The 23,361-nt window shown below is 37.1% G+C and overlaps 1 protein-coding gene across 1 annotated transcript in view; it reads right to left on the reverse strand.

Annotated features, from left to right (window-relative positions):
• The window catches only part of LOC128068335 (disintegrin and metalloproteinase domain-containing protein 2), a 111,996-nt gene that overhangs the window by 53,296 nt on the left and 35,339 nt on the right, over positions 1–23,361 (reverse strand). Inside the window, exons 8-10 of the mRNA XM_052661482.1 lie at positions 16,475–16,546; positions 15,870–16,036; positions 14,561–14,642 (exon numbers count right to left, since the gene is read on the reverse strand). Coding sequence (XP_052517442.1) covers positions 14,561–14,642; positions 15,870–16,036; positions 16,475–16,546 — 321 coding nt within the window. The remainder of the gene's footprint in view (positions 1–14,560; positions 14,643–15,869; positions 16,037–16,474; positions 16,547–23,361) is intronic.

The raw sequence follows: 23,361 nt of genomic DNA on the forward strand, positions 1-23,361 counted from the left end.
AAAAGCAGAAAAAAAAGAGAAAAAAGCAAGAGTCATTTTTACCATAGTCTAAATTAGCAAGAGAGTTTCAGAAAAATATCTTTTGCTTTTGCTTTATTGACTACACCAAAGCATTTGACTGTGTGGATAACAACAAACTGTGAAAAATTCTTAAAGCATCAGTTAGAAATGGACATGGAACAACAGACTGGTTCCAAATTGGGAAAGGAGTATGTCAGGGCTGTATATTGTCACCCTGCTTATTTAACTCATATGCAGAGTACATCATGTGAAATGCTGGGCTGGATGAAGCACAAGTTGGAACCAAGAGTGCCGGGAGAAATATCAGTAACCTTAGATAGCAGATGACAGCATCCTTATGGCAGAAAGCAAAGAAGAAGAGCCTCTTGATGAAAGTGAAAGAGGAGAGTGAAAAAGTTGGCTTAAACCTCAACATTCAGAAAACTAAGATCATGGCATCTGGTCCCATCACTTCATGGCAGATAGATGGGGAAACAGTGGAAACAGTGAGAAACTTTATTTTCTTGGGCTCCAAAATCACTGCAAATGTGACCGCAGCCATGAAATTAAAAGACGCTTACTCCTTGGAAGAAAAATTATGACCAACCTAGACAGCATATTAAAAAGAAGAGTTTGCCAACAAAAGTCCATCTAGTCAAAGCTATAGTTTTCCCAATAGTCATGTATGGTTGTGAGAGTTGGATCATAAAGAAATTTTGAGAGCTGAAGAATTCATGCTTTTGAACTGTGGTGTTGGAGTAAACTCTTCAGAGCCCCTTGGACTGTAAGGGGAGCAAACCAGTTAATCCTACAGTATATCAGTCCTGAATATTCATCGGGAGGACTGATGTTGAAGCTGAAACTCCAATACTTTGGCCATCTGATGTGAAGAACTTACTCATTGGAAAAGATCCTGATGTTGGAAAAGGTTAAAGGCAGGAGGAGAAGGGGGCAACAGAGGATGAGATGGTGGGATGGCATCACTGACTTGATGGATATGAGTTTGAGCAAGTTCTGGGAGCTGGTGATGGACAGGGATGCCTGGCATGCTACAGTCCATGGGGTCACAAAGAGTCGGACATGACTGAGCAACTGAACTGAATGACTGAAAATAAGAATACTGACCTTCCACAGTTTTTAAAATTTATTTTAAAAATAAAATAAGGGAGAGAGGGAGAGAGGTCCAGGGAACAGGAGGAGAGAAGAGGAGGAGGAATGATTGATGCTGTGGGGAAGAAAATGAAGGATTATGCTAAATTTCAAGGATATAAATAATAGGATATTATAAAAATTCAGTGATAGGACAGTTTTATTAGCATAGTTTTCAGACTTTCTAGGTTTCAGGATAATGTAGAAAATGCCTGTGATTTCTCAATCAGTATATCTTGCAATTGTTTCTTATTCTCTTGTTCCCCATTAGCATCTATAGCTCAGTAAGAGGGAAATAACAACATCCAAACCATCTCACTTTAGTTATTTGTGTGTGTGTGTTCATCATTCAGCGATGTCTGACTCTTGACGACCCCATGGACTGTGGCCCACGAAGCTCCTCTGTCCATGGTATTCTCCAGGCAAGAATACTGCGGTGGGTTGCAGTTCCCTTCTCCAAGTTATTTGTATAAAAATCCCAATATGCAATTACTCTTTTATTCCTTATCTTCTGATTAGTGCATATGTTCTGGTCTCTCCTTTCCTTGTATGATAGAATCAAAGACATGGTTTCACATTTGAGATGACATTTCATTATATTTCTTTTCTGACAATTTTACTTCTATTAGTCAGCTTGTGCTGCCCTCAGGAACATTATAGACTAAGTATCTTCCTAAAGTTGCTCAAGATGCCAGTGAGTTTAGTTTCTTGTAAGGTCTCTCTCCTGGTTTCTGGAGGGCTGTCTCCTTCTCTTCCCACAAAGACACCAATCCTATTGGATTAGGTGCACAGGCTTATGACCTCCTTTAACCTTCAGTTCAGTTCAGTTCAGTCGCTCAGTCGTGTCCAACTCTTTGCGACCCCACGAATCGCAGCACTCCAGGCCTCCCTGTCCATCACCAACTCTCGGAGTTCACTCAGACTCACGTCCATCGAGTCAGTGATGCCATCCAGCCATGTCATCCTCTGTCGTCCCCTTCTCCTCCTGCCCCCAATCCCTCCCAGCATCAGAGTCTTTTCCAATGAGTCAACTCTTTGCATGAGGTGGCCAAAGCACTGGAGCTTCAGCTTTAGCATCATTCCTTCCAAAGAAATCCCAGGGCTGATCTCCTTTAGAATGGACTGATTGAATCTCCTTGCAGTCCAAGGGACTCTCAAGAGTCTTCTCCAACACCACAGTTCAAAAAGCCCCTTAAAGCCTCCTTCTCCAAATACAGCCGCATTGGGGGTTAGGGTTTTGGTATATAAATTTTAGGGAGACACAGTCTGTTAACAGAGTAGTATGAAAACCCTGAAACCTATACAGACTGGAGTATAAGAATTTTCTAAAGGATACTGTTATGATTAATTCTATTGTAAAATAAACAGAAATAAATTCATAGAAAAACAAAAATTATATTTAGCATTGGATTTTAAAAAATACTTTTTAGAAAAGATTTACAACTAAGCAGACTTGTTTCTTTTAGTGCATAATATCTGCTTAGGGCAATAGTTTTCAGATAAGAACAGCATCTGGGTAATATTCCACTGTGCATATGTACCACAACTTTCCTATCAATAGGTTGCTTCCACATCCTAGCTATTGTTAATAGTGCTGCAATGAATATTGGGGTACATGTGTCCTTTTCAATTCTGGTTTCCTCAGGGTATATGCCCAGTAGTGGGACTGGGGTGGATGGACTTTGGTTCTATTATACAGAATGAAGTAAGTCAGAAAGAGAAAGACAATTACCATATATTAACGCATATATATGGAATCTAGGAAAATGGTTCTGACGATCCTACGTGCAGAGCAGCAAAGGAGACACAGACATAAAGAACAGACTTTTGGACTCAGTGGGAGCAGGAGACGGTGGGATGATTTGAGAGAATAGCTTTGAAATATATACATTACCATATGTAAAATAGAAAACCAGTGTGAGTTTGATTGGAGGAGAAGGGGATGACAGAGGATGAGATGGTTGGATGGCATCACCGACTTGATGGACATGAGTTTGAGCAAGCTCTGGGAGTTGGTGTTGGACAGGGAAGCCTGGCGTGCTACAGTGCATGGGGTTGCAAAGAGTTGGACATGACTGAGCGACTGAACTGAACTGAACTGTGAGTTTGATGTATGAAGCAGGACACCCAAAGCTGGTGCTCTGTGACAACCTGGAGGGGTAGAGTGGGGAGGGAGGTGGATGGGGGTTCAGGAGGGAGGGAACACAAGTATACCTATGGCTAATGCTTATTGATGTATGGCAGAACTGACACAATATTATAAAGTAACTATCCTCCAGCTAAAATATTAAAAAAAGAACAGCACCTGACATCTGTTATATAGCCTTGTTTGTGGCTTCTTTTGCCCAATATACATGTTTTGAGACTCAACAATGGTAAATATAACAATACTTCTTTTTATTGCTTATAGTATATGAAGCATTATATGAAGCAATAAAAAACATATTTATCAATATCATGGATAACCAATATTGTGAAGATGTCAATCTCCCTCAAATCGACCTAAAATTTTTCTTGAAATTGACAAGCCGATTTTAAAAGAGAAAGTTAGCAAACCTAGAAAAGCTAAATCAGTCTGAAGAGGCAGTAGTAGGGTTCACACTATCATTTTTTATAATTTTCCATAAAACTACAGCAACTTTTATTTATATTGAGACAAGGAGGTATTGGAGAAAGGAAAGACATAAAGCTGTCTATCTATCTATGTATCATCTATTCATCATCTCTATCATGCACATATCTTTTAATGTTTAAGTATATATTTATACTTAAGTACTAGCCATTGTATTAATCAGACTTCTTTTGAGAAATAAAACCAATAGCATATATATAATAATGAATATCATATATGAAGGGGTTTATAATAAGGAATTGGTTCAGACAAATATAAAGACTGGCAGTCCAAACCTTCAGAGTGAGCTGGAAGCCTGGAGACACAGGAGAGCTGATAGCGCAGGTGAAACCTGAAGGCACTCTGCTGATGAATTTCTTCTTGCTTGAAGGGGATGGTCTTTTTGTTCTATTCAGGCCTTCAACTCATTGGATGAGGCAAGGTGCTTTACTCAGATTTCACTGATTTAAATATTAATCCAATCAAACCTCTCCAAAGTGACATATAAAGTTAAGCACCACAAAAATCGCTCAAACTAGAGGTTGAGGTTCCAAATGTAACTTTTCTTTTGCCTTTCCACTTCCCTCTACCTAGTTTTTAAAGAAAAGTCTTAAGAATAATCATAGATGTTTCCACCATTCATGGTATGTATCCAGTAAGTTAGCAAGCCCTATATGTTCTGCTTTCATGATATATACCAGATAAAAATTACTTTTCACATATCCAAGAATAAGACACTAGCTAATATTTCAGATGACCATTATATCTACTACTGTGGGCAGGAATCCCTTAGAAGAAATGGAGTAGCCATCAGAGTCAATAAAAGAGTCCGAAATACAGTACTTGGGTGCAAACTCAAAAATGACACAATGATCTCTCTTTGTTTCCAAGGCAAATCATTCAATATCACGGTAATCCAAATCTATGCCCCAACCAGTAACGCTGAAGAAGCTGAAGTTAACAGTTCTATGAAGACCTACAAGACCTTCTAGAACTAGGGGACTGGAATGCAAAAGTAGGAAGTCAAGAAACACCTGGCATAACAGGCAAATTTGGCCTTGGAATACAGAATGAGGCAGGGCAAAGGCTAATAGAGTTCTGCCAAGAGAACGCACTGGTCATAGCAAACACCCTCTTCCAACAACACAAGAGAAGACTCTACACATGGACATCACCAGATGGTCGACACTGAAATCAGATTGATTATATTTTTTGCAGCCAAAGATGGAGAAGCTTTATACAGTCAACAAAAAAAGACCAGGAGCTGACTGTGGCTCAGATCATGAACTCAAAATCGCCAAATTCAGACTGAAATTGAAGAACGTGGAGAAAACCACTAGATCATTCAGGCATGACCTAAATCAAATCGCTTATGACTATATAGTGGAATTAAGAAATAGATTTATGGGACTAGATCAGAGTGCCTGATGAACTATGGATGGAGGTTCATGGCACTCTTCAGGAGATAGGCATCAAGACCATCTCCAAGAACAAGAAATGGAAAAAAGCAAAATGTCTGTCTGAGGAGGCCTTACAAATAGCTGTGAAAAGAAGGGAAGCGAAAAGCAAAGGAGAAAGGAAAGATATGCCCATTTGAATGCAGAGTTCCAAAGAATAGCAAGGAGAGATAAGAAAATCTTCCACAGTGATCAATGCAAACAAATAGAGGAAAAAATAGAATGGGAAAGACTACAGATTTCTTCAAGAAAATTAGAGATACCAAGGGAACATTTTATGCAAAGATGAGCTCAATAAAGGACAGAAATGGTAGGGACCTAACAGAAGCAGAAGATATTAAGAAGAGGTGGCAAGAATACACAGAAGAACTGTACTAAACAGATCTTCATGACCCAGATAATTATGACGGTGTGATCACTCACCTAGAGCCAGACATTCTGGAATGTGAAGTCAAGAGGTCCTTAGGAAGCATCACTATGAACAAAGCTAGTGGAGGTGATGGAATTCCAGTTGAGCTATTTCAAATCCCGAAAGATGATGCTATGAAAGTGCTGCACTCAATATGCCAGCAAATTTGGAATACTCAGCAGTGGCCACAGGACTGGAAAAGGTCAGTTTTCATTCCAATCCCAAAGAAAGGCAATGCCAAAGAATGCTCAAATGACCATACATTTGCATTCATCTCACACGCTAGTAAAGTAATGCTCAAAATTCTCCAAGCCAGGCTTCAGCAATACATGAACCGTGAAATTCCAGATGTTCAAGCTGGTTTTAGAAAAGGCAGAGGAACCAGAGATCAAATTGCCAACATCTGCTGGATCATCGAAAAAGTAAGAGAGTTCCAGAAGAACATCTATTTCTGTTTTATTGACTATGCCAAAGCCTTTGACTGTTTGGATCACAGTAAACTGTGGAAAATTCTGAAAGGGATGGGAATACCAGACCACCTGACCTGCCTCTTAGGAAGTCTGTATGCAGGTCAGGAAGCAACAGTTAGAACTGGACATGGAAGAACAGACTGGTTCCAAATAGAAAAAGGAGTATGTCAAGGCTGTATTTTGTCACCCTGCTTATTTAACTTATATGCAGAGTACACCATGAGAAATGCTGGACTGGAAGAAGCACAAGCTGGAATCAAGATTGCCAGGAGAAATATCAATAACCTCAGATATGCAGATGACACCACCCTTATGGCAGAAAGTGAAGAAGAACTAAAGAACCTCTTGATGAAAGTGAAAGAGGAGAGTAAAAAGTTGGCTTAAAGCTCAGCATTCAGAAAACTAAGATCATGGTATCTGGTCCCATCACTTCATGGAAATAGATGGATAAACAGTGGAAACTGTCTCAGACTTTATTTTTGGGGGGGCTCCAAAATCACTGCAGATGGTGATTGCAGCCATGAAATTAAAAGACGCTTACTCCTTGGGACTTCCCTGGTGGCTTAGATGGTAAAGCTTCTCTCTACAGTGCAGGAGACCTGGGTTCAATCCCTGAGTTGGGAAGATCCCCTGGAGAAGGAAATGGCAATCCACTCCAGTACTATTGCCTGGAAAATCCCATGGACAGAGGAGCCTGGTAGGCTACAGTCCATGGGGTAGCAAAGAGTCGGACATGACTGAGAAACTTCACTACTCCTTGGGAGGAAAGTTATGACCAATTAGAGAGCATATTGAAAGGCAGAAACATCACTTTGCCAAGAAAGGTCCATCTAGTCCAGGGTATGGTTTTTCCAGTGGTCATGTATGGATGTGAGAGTTGGACTGTGAAGAAAGCTGAGCACTGAAGAATTGATGCCTTTGAACTGTGATGGTGGAGAAGACTCTTGAGAGTCCCTTGGACTGCAAGGAGATCCAACCAGTCCATCCTAAAGGAGATCAGTCCTGGGTGTTCATTGGAAGGACTGATGTTGAAGCTGAAACTCCAATACTTTGTCCACCTTATGCGAAGAGCTGACTCATTTGAAAAGACTCTGATGCTGGGAAAGATTGAGGATAGGAGGAGAAGGGGATGACAGAGAATGAGATAGATGGTTGGTTTGCATCACCAACTCAGTGGACATGGGTTTGAGTGGACTCCTGGAGTTGGTGATGGACAGGGGGCCCTGGCATGCTGCGGTTCATGGGGGTCACAAAGCGTTGGACATACTGAATGACTGAACTGAACTGACTAAATACCAATCATTCAGAACTGTCTCCTTAGTCTACTTGCTGCGGATCTCCAGTCCTCACATTCACTTTTCTATATAACCAGAAAAATATTTCTCTGTGGCTTCAAAACTTCCAATGTCTTTTCATTGCAAAGAGGATAATACTCAAAACTATTTGCTAAGATCAATAAGGCTCTATGTGCTTATAGACTGCTGCTTCCTTTGACAATATTTTGACAATCGTCTTCTTTCCTGATAATTCATTCCCACCTGAAAGCCTCGAATTTAATGATCATTCTCATGGGTTCTGATTTCCCATGACTGCTTTTGTCTTATCATTCATTCCTCTTCTTAAAACCCTTCTCTTCAAAGTTTTTATTTCATGATCCCACCCAAAATAGCCTGCGTTGAGTCCTTTCAATTTTTATTATATTATCCTGATATATCTTTTTTATTGCACACATGCTCAGTTGTGTCTGACTCTTTGTGACCGTGTGACTGTCTTCTGTCCATGCCATTTTCCAGGCAAAAATATTGGAGTGGGCTGCCATTTCTTGCTCCAGATCTTACTAGGAAATGCAAATATAAGAATTAAATAACCAGTTCCCTCAAATTTGTTTTTCTAAAAGCATTTTCAAGGACTTAATATCCTTTTAGAATATCTCTGTTCTACCTGTCATCTCTTTCTTTGATTTCTGCTTTTGTCTTCACTGTTTCCTGTGTTCCACATGTTTTAGAACAATGTTGTTTCCATCTTTCCACATATTTCTGCTTGGATAAATAGCTCACTGATTTTCAGCTTTATTTTTTGCCAAATTCACTAGATACTAATTTCCTTAACTATTCTGCCTGAAGACTCCCACTCCTCAAGGTTTAGCATGAATTATTTTATAGTAATGTCTTTAGACATTCACAACTTCCCATTATGACTCTCTTTACCAGTGCTTTCGACTGGAAGTCTATTATAAATATTAGAGTTTAATTTTATATTTCATTTTTCTTAGTACATGAATGTATTTTTCCTGTTGAAAAGCATTTGATTATATATGTCGAGGTCTATATCTAGACTTCCTATTTTGTTATATTGATGAATTTATTTACACTGTAATATCTGAATTACCACAGTTTTATAATAAGTTTATATCTTAAAAATATCCTCAATTTCCAATCTTGCTTTATCTGTTTCCTTTTTTTATGTTTATATGTGTAAGATTTCAATATAAGCTTGTCAATTTTACCCCAAAAAGGTTGCTGAGATTTTTATTAGGATTGCACTGACATCGCTACAATATTGAAAAAGAAAATTGAATTCTATGTGAAAGAGGAAACAATTCAACAGAGTAAGAAAAGATCTATATAAGTTACCAAAAACTATAGTAAAAAATTCTGCTACTAAAATGGGACATTTAGAAAAAAAATCATATGTTTAAATGGAGTTAATTTCCCTTCAAAAATAAAGATAGGATAAAAAAATACATGACTTAAAGTTTAGAAGATTAAAAATATTAGTACACGAGATTTTTTATTATGTTAAAAATGTCTATGATAACCTAGAACAAACATAATATCTAATAGTACAATATTGAGAGATTTTTCCTTGAGGAAATAATACAAAAGTGTCTACTATGAATTCAATTAAACATTGTTAACTTGAATTGCTCTTGGAATCCTAGGCAATTCAATAGGAGAACAAAACTAAAAATAAAAGATATACATATTGGTAAGAGAAAAGAGAATAAAATTTTTTTATTCACATATGGCAAAGCTGGACACAAAATTTATCTCTAAAATTATTAGAAGTAAATATATATATATATAATTTTATACCAATCAGTCATTTTTTTTGATATAACAGAAACTCATAAATTATACTTAAAATACAGTATTTACTGATATCATCAAACAATATAGTATTTACTGGGATGCTTAGGAATAAATCAAACAAAATATTTATAAAACTTTTACATGGATAACTACACTGATGTTTATGCCTGTTTGCTATTATATCTATAGTGTATTGTATTCTAAACTTCATTTTCTCATGTTTACTTATTTAACTGAGGTATATTTTATTATCTTATATTCACCTTCACTTTGTCTTATTAATGTATTTCTTTTTTTTCTTTTTTACAATTTTTAAAAGCAACTTTATTGACATAAAATTCATATGCCAATGGAACATAGCCACTTAACATGTATAATGCAATGGTTTTAATATATTCACAGAACTATGCAAAATTCCCTAATAATTTTAGAATATATTAAAAGAAATATCCCCATGAGAAGTCACCCTCCATTCTCCTTTTCCCCGAGCTCTCTACTTTCTGTCTGTATACATTTGGCTATTTAACATATTTCTTATAAATGGATTTCTATATGATCTTTTTGGACTGTTTTCTTTTCCTTAGCATAATAGTTTCATCCATGCTGTAGCATGTGCTGCTGCTGCTGCTAAGTCTCTTTAGTCGTGTCCGACTCTGCGCGACCCCATAGACGGCAGCCCACCAGGCTCTCCCGTCCCTGGGATTCTCCAGGCAAGAACACTGGAGTGGGCTGCCATTTCCTTCTCCAATACTTTGTCTTATTAATGTATTTCTTATAAAGAACTAATATTTGAACTTAACTTTAAAAAATATCCATCAGAGACTCACTTAATTGGTTTAATTCATCTACATTCACATGATTGTCATTCTATTGCTAAGTCACTTCAGTTGTGTCCGACTGTGTGACCCCATTATTTAAACCATTTAATTTGATTATTTTCTGGTCATTTTATTTTACATTATTGTTTTCATGCTTCTTCTTCCTTGACTGTATTTACATTTCTTCTATTAGACTATTTTCTGGTATAGTTCTCTTCTTGGTTGTTTTTAAGACTAACTTCCATTTCATACACCCTTACTTCTTTCTAGAACATATCAATATCTTCCCTGTTTTCTTAAGAAGACAAGTCCTATCATATGCTTTCATTTCATTTTTATCTCCTCTTTACTCTGCCTGCCAATGCAGGAGACAAGGAGACAAGGATTTGATCCCTCTATTGGGAAGATCCTGTTGGGGTAGGAAATGGCAACCCACTCCAGAATTTTTGCCTGAGAAATCTCATGGACAGAGGAGCCTGGCCGGCTCCAGTCTAAGGGGTCGCAAAGAGTCAGAAACAACGGAGTGACGGAGCACGCACAATCCTCTCCACTCTATCACAGAAGCTATGAGTTCTAGTTTTGTACAGACTTAACTTTTCTTTGCCATGCACCTCAATCCTACCCAGTTTCAGGTATTTTCCTTTCAGTTTTTGTTTAATCGCTAGGTCGTGTGGGACCCTTTTGCAACCCCATGGACTGTAGCTCACCACTGCTCCTCTATCCACGGGATTTCCCAGGCAAGAATACTGGAGTGGGTTGCCATTTCTTTCTCTGGGGGACCTTCCCTACCTCACCAGGGACCAAACCCATGTCCTCTGCATTGGCAGGTGGGTTCTTTACCACTGAGTCACCGGGGAAGCTCTCAATTTTCCTTTTAAGGTAACAATAACATTTAGCAACATTCACTCACTTTATGCATGCATATGTGTTAGTCACTCTGTCCAACGCTTTGTGACCCCATGGAGTGTAACCCTCCAGGCTCCTCTGTCCATGGGATTCTCCTGGCAAGAATACTGGAGTGGGTTGCCATTCCCTTCTCCAGTGGATCTTCCCCACCCAGGATCGAACCCGGGTCTCTCACATTGCAGGCAGATTCTTTACCATCTGAACCACTAGGGAAGCAGTTTTCATAATCCTTGTGGCTTTTCATAAATAATTTATACAAATATGTTATGAGTGTTAGTCTTTTATTTACAAATTTTTTGAGGACTTATGTGACTGAAAATATTTTTATTGTTCCTTATGTTTGAATTAAAACATTTTTTAAAATTATGAATCTTGCCTTCAAAGTACTTTTAGCTCAATATTTTAAGAAAAAAGTCTTTTTGCATTCAGTGTGGCTTTTCACCCTATGGAATGTCTTCCTTGTTACACATTGTTATATTACTTTTTTCTTTTTAGAAACATAGCTTTTCTTTGATATTTTAATTCCATTATAGGTATGCATTTTTATCTCTTCTTTTTTGGCTTTCCATGTATCCTTTTCATCAGACAACCCACTTTCATCCCATACTGCCAGAGATCATGGGCCTACTCCAGGGGGACTTTGCTGGTGCAGGAATCTTGTTGATCTGGTAGTGGCTAGAGACAGTGTGTCATGACTATCATTCTGTGAAATTATCTCCATTTTTTTCTTCAAAAGTGTTCTTTTGACTTTAAAAATTTTATCTCCGTTACTTCAGTCATCCATGTCTTTTAATTTTGTCTGTAACTTCTCCAGTGTCTTCTGAGAGAGGTCCCAATTCTGCCTTCCCAATTTGATAGTTTATCTTCATATGTACTTTTCATGCAATTTATTATGGCTATTTTCTTGTTCACATTTAATGTTTCCAATGAGTCTGCATCTTTGATACTGAACACTTCGTTTTGTTTGAAGTTCCTTGCCTACAGCTACTCATAGTTCTGCCTCATGTTGTCAGTGTTGTGTAGTGTGCTTTTATTCTGAGAAAGTTTAACACTTGGGATCTGTATAGTCCACAAACTGAAGTCAACAGATGAAGTGTCTGGTAGCATGTAATGTATGTAACTTGTGATGCCAAGAGCTAATTTGTGTCCATCCTTGAGAGTGAACTTGTGTTAGGATAGATGAGCGGAGGAACCCAAGGGCAAAGAGCTGCAGACATCAAAAATCTTCTACTAATTATATTTACTTGCTTTTACTCACACCAGAACTACCTGGATTGGTTTTACCCATAAACTTTTAGGAAGAAGCAGCATAGAAAAATTTTGGTTCTTAGAATTTATTCCACAACTCTGGGGGTTAAGCAGGGGACAGGGTGGTGGGTGTTTAAGTATTAGAGGACATGAGCTTTGACTATTTTCTTCAGTATCGCATTTTTGTGAATATCAGCTGTTGTTAATTTTTCCAGCGAAGGGTTAGCATAGGTTTCCACCCAGTGAAGTGTGGAAAATAAGAAAGAAGAATACTAGAAGAGTTCTCTGATTGCTCCTTTCGGTACAGAGACCAGTAAATATGGAGATATCCTTCCACTTGGTAGCTAAACCGGTTGCATTGGAAAGTCTTAAGATTTTTCAGAGTTGCCTATGACTGGGTAATTGAAGCAAATTCTAGCTTTTGAGACTAGATAATCATTTGCTGTAAAAGATAAGCCATATTTTCATGAATTATGAATTTAAGGTATGAAATTTATGTCTCCATTTCATTGATTCTTCTTATATCATCACTTATTTACTGAAAGAAGTGCATGATGCATTGCCTTTCTAAAACTCCAGATGACTGTGTACAAACACACAAAAAATTTAAAAAGGCAAGTTTGGTATGTCAGGAATAATCAAAGTATTATGCAGTAGAAGCAAAAACATGCCAATATTAAGCACATCAAGATTTTCTACTAGCAGTGCTAATTAGTGCATTTGATGATGTTATTATTCTTCACCCATATCCCAGGAAGCATTTTGAGGCAATTGATAGTTACAGGAGTTTAATTTTAACCCAGTTCATAATTAAATTAGCTAAACAATGGAGAAAAAGCTCAAAATTAAAATTATTTATATAAAATTAATTGATATTAAAATTATTAAATATTGAGTATATGAAAAAATTATGAGCATCTTATAAAACTATAAAATAGATCACTACCCTAACTTTTAAAGAGGATAATTTGAACTCATTAGAGGAAAATTTTAAAAATTTTATATATATATATTAAGTTAAATGAGGACTTTTAATAGTTCACACATTTTTGTCAGCAGCAGGAAAAGATCCCTAGAATCATTATGCAAATTTTAATATCAGTTCAGTTCAGTCCAGTTGTTCAGTCATGTCCGACTCTTTGCAACCCCATAGACTGCAGCACTGCAGGCTTCCCTGTCCATCACCAACTCCCAGAGTTTACTCAAACTCAAGTCCATCAAGTTGGTGATGCCATCCAGCCACTGCATCCTCTGTCATCCCCTCCTCCTCCTGTTTCAGTCTTTCCCAGGATCAGGGTCTTTTCAAAGAGTCAGCTCTTCACATCAGGTGGCCAAAGTATTGGAGTTTCAGCTTCAACATCAAGTCCTTCCAACGGATATTCAGGACTGATTTCCTTTAGGATGAACTGGTTGGATCTCCTTGCTGTCCAAGGGACTCTCAAGAGTCTTCTCCAACACCACAGTTCAAAAGCATCAATTCTTCGGCCCTGAGCTTTCTTTATAGTCCAACACTCACATCCATATATGACTAGTGAAAACACCATAGCCTTAACTAGATGGACTTTGGTTGGCAAACTCTTCTTTTAAATATGCTGTCTAGGTTGGTCATAACTTTTCCTCTAAGGAGTAAGTGTCTTTTAATTTCATGGCTTCAGTCACATCTGCAGTGATTTTGGAGCCCAAGAAAATAAAGTTTCTTAGTGTTTCCACTGTTTCCCTGTCTATTCGCCATGAAGTGATGGGACTAGATGCCATGATCTTAGTTTTCTGAAGGTTGAACTTTCAGCCAACTTTTTCACTCTCTTCTTTCACTTTCATCAAGAGGCTCTTCTTCTTTGCTTTCTGCCATAAGGGTGGTGTCATCTGCATATCTGAGGTTATTTATATTCCTCCTGGCAATCTTGATTCCAGCTTGTGCTTCATCTAGTCCAGCATTTCTCATGATGTACTCTGCATAGAAGTTAAATAATCAGGGTGACAATATACAGCCTTGACGTACTCCTTTTCCTATTTGGAACCAGTCTGTTGTTCCATGTCCAGTTCTAACTGTTGCTTCCTGACCTGCACACAGGTTTCTCAAGAGGCAGGTTAGGTGGTCTGGTATTCCCATCTCCTTCAGAATTTTCCAGTTTATTGTGATCCACACAGTCAAAGGCTTTGGCATAGTCAATAAAGCAGAAATAAAAGTTTTTCTGGAACTCTCTTGCTTTTTCAGTGATCCAATGAATGTTGGCAATTTGATCTCTGGATCTTCTGCCTTTTCTAAAACCAGCTTGAACATCTGGAAGTTCATGGTTCATGTATACTTAGCCATAACAAACTATAGAAAGTTAATTGCATATTAATCTAAATAGCATCTCATTTATACATCTTAGCCAAGTAAATTAAATCATACCATACCAGAGCAACACCTCCTCCATAGTGTTTATCACACATCCTCCCTTGAAAGGTTGCACCAATATAATTTGATTTTTCTCTGTAACTTAAGTTTAAAAAAGCATGATCATATAACTTTGCAAAATTAAGCACAATTAATATTAAATTTAACTAGTACTTTGTTGTTTTGCATACTCAAATAACAATTTCAGATATTTCCACCTAATGCTAGGATAAGAAAGCATAGAAATGGATGATACATGTCTGCTTATTTTAAAAATAGTAATATAGATTAAAAATAATAAAAAGTGAATTATCATATTAATTTTTAGACAATAATGAAGATTCTTCTTTATTTTAAAAATTTACTTATTCTTAAAAGTAAACATAATAAAAATAAATAAAATTCCTTAAAACTAGAAAGCTAAGATAATTTAGTTGACAAATGGGCAGAGTAAGCTTCTGGGTTGAAACCTCCTCTTAATCAGATATAATTAGCCTGGTCTAACCATGCAAAGGTATGTGTATTTGGGGAAGAAAAATAATATAAAAGGTTAAAATTTTATAATTATATATATGATTTTTACATAATATGATAATATATAATACATATGGGTCCTGAATATTGATAAGATAAAAACAAAGAGATTATTAAATAGAAATGGAGGCTTGTATTTTTAAAAATGTGGTTGATTGTGAATATAGTACATTAGAGATATTGAAATGTACAATAGTGTTTCCACTTCATCATTATTTGCTTTTGTTTTATAGAAACAAAGCATAAAAAGACGGCTACATCTCTAAATTCATAGAATACATTTCTTCAAATAGATATTGCTAATATTTTACATTTAGTTAAGTGTTAGTTACTCAGTTGTGTCCGACTCTTTGTGACCCCATGGACTGTAGCCCACCTGGTTCCTCTGCCCGTGGTATTTTCCAGGCAAAAATACTGAAGTGAGTTGCCATTTCCTACTCCAGGGGATCTTCCCAACCCCAGGACTGAACTCGCATCTCTTGAGTCTCCTGCATTGGCAGGCAGTTTCTTTACCACTAGTGCTACCACTTAGGCACATTTAATGATATGTTATATACTCAGTGTAAGGAGACATACTTTAATAAGGTTGAAGTGAGTTTTAACTATCAGCCAATATATAGAGTAATTGATATTAGTAATTCTGCTGTAAAACGTATGTTGTGAAAAATACTATTCACAGGATATTGTATATAAAGAAATGACAAGATATTTTTTCCTTAACGGCCTGTCAGAAATTAGGTCAAATTACATATGCTTTCTAATGTGCAAGATTTAGTAATGACAAGATATACTTACACAAGTAAAAACGCCACATCATGTGGACGTAGAACAAGATAAGATCGTTTCCATTTTAAAAATCTGTGTAATACTTCATTAGCATCTCCAGTTACTGGAATTTTATTTTCATCTACCCAAAGCTCTAATGAAGATAGAATTACTGTAATATTAAATGAAGTAAAAATCTAAAATAGGAGACATAAAGAAAATATGTTCAAACTATATGGTTTAAATAAATTTGGAAATTTATCTGCAAAAATAAACACTATACTTGACATACACATTAAAAATATAAACTGTAAATCTGGATTGGATCTTATAAATTCTATTAGTGAGTAATAAATATCACAAATAAAACAAGTAATAAGGAACACTTTGATTTGCTTATACTTTATTAAGCCAGGCCAATGTCAAGTGCTTTACCTAATTTAATCCTTACAAAACCCTAAGTAGGTATTTATAATTATTTATTACTGCAATTAAAGAGCTAGAAAACTTAAAATGGTTATATATTTGTCCTCATTCACACAACATGTGTATTCAGGCAGGTTCATTTAAAAACAAACAAACAAACTCTGAAAACTGTTTAGGTAACACAAGCAAATGCATAAGTAAACACTTACAGCATTGGTCAGTCCAGTCAACTGGAAAATCTTTTGAATGACAATAGTCGTATCAGCACCCATATGATTATACTGAAAAAGATAACTTGCATTTTAGATCTAAATATATATATATATATATATATTTCTTACTATCTAATGATGGTTATTATACTTAAATTGTAAAAGTATGAGTTAAGAACTTTTTAAAATTACCAATTTATTAGTTTTCAAACATTATCTGTTATTATAGATAGCATGATATATATTAAGTGTCAAAATGAAAAACAAACAAAAAAAAAGACACTACAAACTTTCACAAAAAGAAGAAAACTTTCTAAACTCACTTATGAGGCCAGCATTATCCTAATATCAAAACCACTCAAAGATAGCATGAATAAAAGAAAATTATAGGCCAAATTCCTAACGAATATAGATGGAGAAATCATCAAGAGAATATTGGCAACATGAATTCAACAACACACTGAAAGGATCATACACCATGATCCAGTGAGATATATTCCAGGGATCCAAGAATAGTTCAATCTCTCTGAATCAATCAGTGTGATACACCCCTTTAACAAAATGAAGAATAAAAAAATCATATGATCATCTCAATAGATGCAGAAAAAGCACTTAATAAATTTCAATCTGCTTTCAGGATAAAAATTCACCAAAGTGAATATAGAGAGAATACGCCACAACATAATAAAGGCCATGATCAACATCACACTCAGCAGTATAAAGTTGGAAACTTTCCCAATAAGACCAGGAACAAGAGAAGGATACCTATAGTTGCCACTTTTATCTAGCATAGTATTGGAAACCTCAGTCAGAGCAATTAGGCAAGAAAAACAACTATAAGATATTCAAACTGGGAAAGAAAGAAATGAAACTGTCACTATTTGCAGGTGACATAAATAGAAAACCCTAAAATGAAAGTGTTAGTTGCTCAGTTGTGTCCAACTCTTTTGGACTGTAGCCCACCAGGCTCCTGTCTATAAAATTCTCTGGGCACGAATACTGGATTGGGTAGCCATTTCCTTCTCCAGGGGTTCTTTCCAACTCAGGGATCAAAGCTGGGTTTCCTGCATTGCAGGCAGATTCTTTATCATCTGAGCCACCAGGGAAGCCCATTAACTGTTGGAACTAGAAAGAAATTCACTAAAGTTGCAAGACGCAAAATCAATATACAAAAATTGGTTATATTATCTCTTAACAATAATAAGCTATCAGAAAGCAAAACTAAAAAACAATACCATTTACAATTGCATCAGAAGGATAAAATACCTAGGAATAAATTTAACCAAGGAAATAAAAGATCTTTTCACTGAAAACTATATAAAGACATTGATTAAAGAAACTGAAGAAGGGAGAGAACAAGGAGACGGAGGAGTAGGTGGACCTGGAGTACATCTCTCTCCACAGATACATCAAGAATACACCGTCAGACACAGAAATATATGCAGAACACCAGCTGAGAGTGGACAAGAGTACCTGACCAGTGGAAAGGAATTTATAGAACCACGCAAAATTTGGTAGGATGAAGGAACTAGGGAGAAAAATAGGAGCGTTACTAGGACTGGACCTGCCCTCAGTGGGTGGGGAAAGTGAAGCAGGGGTCCAATCCCAACATCGGGGCAATTGTCTGAGTCAGAAGAGAAACATTTAAGGCTGATACTGAAACAACTGAACTGTGGCACCTAAATGGAAGGAGAATCAAGACAGTGCTTGCCACAGCCATACATACCTGGGACAGGGATGTAGGTTCCCTAGAAGGCGCAGTGGGTGGGAATTTGAGTTTAAAGACTGTGGAGCAATCCCAGGGCAAGGGGTGCTGTTGACTGTGGAGAGACGGATCAAGAGGATGTGAGAGAGGAGACTGTGGTGGGAAAAGCCTGTGGAGGAAAGCCAGGCAGCCATGGAAGCAAGGCAATATGGCTGTCACATGGAGGGAGTGGAGCCATCACCACACCCTCTCTCTGCACATGCCTGCATCAGCAGCTGAACAATAGAGAGGCTGGCCCTCAAACACCTGACACACTGAACTACAGAGTAGGACCCCACCCAGGGTGCTCCTTTAAGTGACTGATGTGCAAGACTACACAGTAGGGCTCCAGCCAGCGTGGGCGGGGGTGGGGGGGGTGCCCTCTATGTGCCTAATGGGTTGAACAACAGAGATGAACCCCAGGCAAGTGCTTGAACAGTCAGAGATGCAGAGAAACACTGGCTACAGGGGCCTTCTGATCGCCAGCTACAAGAAACTTGAAGAAAGACTCTGATAGGGTCATAACTCCTGTGGCGGAGGCAGTCTGTGCCCCTGCACACTTGGCACCTAGGGTCCCTGAAAGCCAAGCAGCTGCACCACCTTCATGATCAACCCTCACTGGGGCAAAGCTGCCACAGGCATAAAGTCTTGCATCTATGCACGCAGGGTCACTTCGGACATGTTCAACTCCTTGTGACTTTGTGGACTGTGGTCTGCCAGCCTTCTCTGCCAGAGTAGTTCTCCAGGCAAGAGTACTGGAGTTTATTGGCCAATACTGGTTGCCATACCCTTCTAGAGCACTATATTTCATGATGCCCTGGCTGCCAATTTTTTTGGCACTATGAAATCTAATTAAGCTTTTGAGCTTCTTTTTTTCTCTTTTCTCAGTCACATTTAAAAAAAATTGTTGTTATGAACTCCTGCCTCTATGTTGTGCTTTTGTAGTTCTATGGAGTTTTCCTTTTTTCCCCCTCCTTTTAAAATTTTAATTTCCTTAAAACCTATTATTTTTTATACATTTATACCTTTGTTTGCTTTTCCTACTGTTCTCTTCCCCTTGCAGTTAATCTTTAATGTATATAAATTTTATTTATCTACCTCTATTTAACTTTGCATATCTATTCTTTCTTTCTTTGCTTTCCATTCAACATATTTATTAGCTTTGTTTTCATTGCTTTATTCCCCACCTGGCACCTTGCTTTAGTTCTGTCTTCCAGTTTATGCTTTAGCTAGTTTTATTCTTAACTGGTAGATATAATTTTTGGTTTCCTTTGTTTGCCAGGGAAATCTACTGTACTTTTGTCTAACTGTTTTGAATTTGCTTATGGGTGCATATGTATATATTTTGTTATTTAAATTAGTCTTTGCCTGATTTTGTAATTGCCATTTGTCTGAGGTTCACCTTTGGTTTCTCGTTTTTGAGTATTTGTTTTAACCTCACTTAATGCCATAACAAACCACATGTGGAATCTTCTTTCCTGACCAGAGATCAAGCCCTGAGCCTTTGGAGTGGGAGCACTGACTTCAAGATCCTAGACTACCGTAGAACTCACTCTAGGGAGTATCAAATAGTGAGAACTCACACAAAGGAAACCACCTTAATATAAGACCCAGCATTACCCAACAAGCATTAGCATTTGTTTCTAAACAACAAACAAAACAAAAGTACAAACCTAATTATCAGCAGATAGGATTGTCATCTCACTCAACCTTGCCAATCAGAGGGGGGGAAAAAAAAAAAACACCAAAACTCAGCACAAAACTCGGACCAAACTTAGGAGGGCAGAAACCAAAAGGAAAAAAGAATTCAGCCTTGAAGCCTGGGAAGACGAGACCTCAAACACAAGAAGATTAAAAAAAATAATAATGAAAAGCAGAGAAATACTACACAAATGAAGGAACCAACTAGAAACACAGAAGTCCAAATAAATGAAGAGGAAATAAGCAAGCTCCCTGAAAAAGAATTCAGAATACTGATAATAAAGATGATCAAAAACCTTGAAAACCGAATGGAGAAAATGCAAGAATCCATTAACAAAGACCTAGAAGAATTAAAAAATAAACACACAAACAACACAATGACTGAAATGAAAAATACTCTAAAAAGAATCAAGAGCAGAATATTTGAAGCTGAAGAATAAATCAGTGGGCTGGAAGATAAAATGGTGGAAATAACTTTTGAAGAGCAGAATAAAGTAAAAAGAATGAAAAGAACTGAGGATAGTCTCAGAGACCCCTGGGACAATATCAAATTTACCAACATTTGAATTATAGAGGTCCCAGAAGAAGAAGAGAAAAAGAAAGAGCATGAGAAAAAATTTGAAGAGATTATAGTTGAAAATTTCCCCAAGAAGGAAAAGGAAATAGTCAGTCAAGTTCAAAGAGGTGCAAAAAGTCCCATACAGGATAAACCCAAGGAGACACACATCAAGTACATACTAACCAAACTTACAAAGACTAAAGACAAAGGAAATATATTAAAAGCAGCAAGGGAAAAGCAACAGTAGCATACAAGGGTAACCTCATAGGTTTAACATCTGATCTTTCAGCAGAAATTCTGCAGGCCAGGAGGGAATGGCAGGATATTTTTAAAGCACTGAAGGGGAAAAATTTATAATCAAGATTACTGTAACTGGCAAGGATCTCACTCAAAATTGTTGGAGAGATAAAAAGTTTTTCAGACAAGCAAAAGTTAAGAGAATTCAATATGACCAAGGCTTTAGAACAAATGTTAAAGGGACTTATATAGTCAAGAAATACAAGAGAAGAAAAAGATATACAAATGAAAACAGTTAAGAAAATGGCAATAGGAACATATATATGAAAATTAGTTTAAATGTAAACAGATAAAATGCTCCAACCAAAAGACACAGACTGGCTGAATGGACATAAAAACAAGACCCAAATATATGCTGTCTACAAGAAACTCATTTCAGATCTAAAGACACATATAGACTGAAAGTGAGAGGATGGAAGAATATATTGCATGCAAATGGGAAGCAAAAGAAACCTGGAGTGGCAATCCCCATATCAGACAAAATAGACCTTAAAATAAATAAGTTTACAAGAGATCAGGAAGGACACTACATAATGATAAAGAGATCAATCCAAGAGGAAGACATAACAATTGTAAATATCTATACATCCAACAGATGGTGATTGCAGCCATGAAATTAAAAGATGCTTACTCCTTGGAAGGAAAGTTATGACCAACCTAGATAGCATGTTCAAAAGCAGAGACATTACTTTGCCAACAAAAATTCATCTAGTCAAGGCTATGGTTTTTCCAGTAGTCATGTATGGATGTGAAAGTTGGACTGTGAAGAGGCTGAGTGCCGAAAAATTGATGCTTTTGAACTGTGGTTTTGGAAAAGACTCTTGAGAGTCCCTTGGGCTGCAAGGAGATCCAACCAGTCCATTCTAAAGGAGATCAGTCCTGGGTGTTCTTTGGAAGGAATGATGCTAAAGCTGAAACTCCAGTACTTTGGCCAGCTCATGTGAAGAGTTGACTCACTGGAAAAGACCCTGATGCTGGGAGGTATTGGGGGCAGGAAGAGAAGGGGACGACAGAAGATGAGATGGCCTGATGGCATCACTGACTCGATGGACGTGAGTTTGGGTGAACTCCAGGAGTTGGTGATGGACAGGGAGGCCTGGAGTGCTGCAGTTCATGGGGTTGCAAAGAGTCAGACACGACTGAACTGAACTGATGCACCCAACACAGGAGTACCTGAGTACCTCAGACAAACACTAACAGACATAAAAGGAGAAACTGACAATAACACGATAACAGTAGGAGACTTTAACAGCCCACTCATACCAATGGACAGAGCATCAAAACAAAAAATAAGGAAACACAAGTCTTAAAGGATACATTAGATGAGATGGATCTCATTGATATCTTCTGGGCATTCCACCCAATGCAGAAGAATACACATTCTTCTCAAGCGCACATGGAACATTCTTCAGGATAGACCACATCTTGGGTCACAAATCAAACCTCAGTAAATTTAATAAAATTGAAATTATATCAAGAATTTTCTCTGGCCACAACGTTATGAGACTAGATATCAATTATAAGAAAAAAAAACTGTAGAAACACAAACACTTGGAGATTAAACAATATGTATCTACAGAACAACTGGTTACTGAAAAAATCAAAAGGGAAATAAAAGAATTTCTAGAAAAAAATGACAATGAAAGCATGACAACTCAAAACCTATGGGATGCAGCAAAAGTAGTTCTAAGAGGGAAGTTTATAGCAATACAATCCTACCTCAAGAAACAAGAAAAAACATCGAATAGACAACCTAGCTTTATGCCTAAAACAAGTGGAAAAAGAAGAAAAAACAAATCCCCAAATTAGTAGAAGTAAATAAATCATAAAGATCAGAGCAGAAATAAACATAAAAGAAATGAAACAATAGTAAAGATTAATAAAGCCAAAAGCTGGTTCTTTGAGAAGATAAACAAAATTGATAAACTTTTAGCCAGATTCATCACAAAAAAAAGAAAGAAGAAGCAAATCAACAAAATTAGAAATGAAAAAGGAGAGTTTACAACAGACAATGCAGAAATACAAAGGATATTAACAGACTATTATGAACAATTATATGGCAATAAAATGGATAACCTGAAAGAAAGTCTTAGAAAAGATCAATCTTCCAATACTGAACCAGAAAGATACAGAAATTATGAACAACCCAATTACAAGCACTGAAATTTAAGCTGTGATGAAAAATCTCCCCCAAAACAAAAGCCCAGGACCAGATGGCTTCACAGGAGAATTCTATCAAACATTCAGAGAAGAGCTAGTGCCTATCCTTCTAAAACTCTTTCAAAAAATTGCAGAGGAAGGAACACTTCCAAACTCACTCTACAAGGCCACCATCAGCCTGATACCAAAACCAAAGACAACACAGAGAAAGAAAACTACAGGCCAATATCACTGATGAACATAGATGAAAAACTCCTCAACAAAATTTTATTTTATTTTTTAATTTTTTTTAAGTTGTGATTGAGTTTATTTTTATTTATTTTTAAATTTTTTAATTTTAAAATCTTTAATTCTTACGTGCGTTCCCAAACATGAACCCCCCTCCCACCTCCCTCCCCACAACATCCCTCTGGGTCATCCCCA

This window comes from Budorcas taxicolor, chromosome 24, assembly GCF_023091745.1.
Source record: "Budorcas taxicolor isolate Tak-1 chromosome 24, Takin1.1, whole genome shotgun sequence".
NCBI lineage: Eukaryota > Metazoa > Chordata > Mammalia > Artiodactyla > Bovidae > Budorcas > Budorcas taxicolor.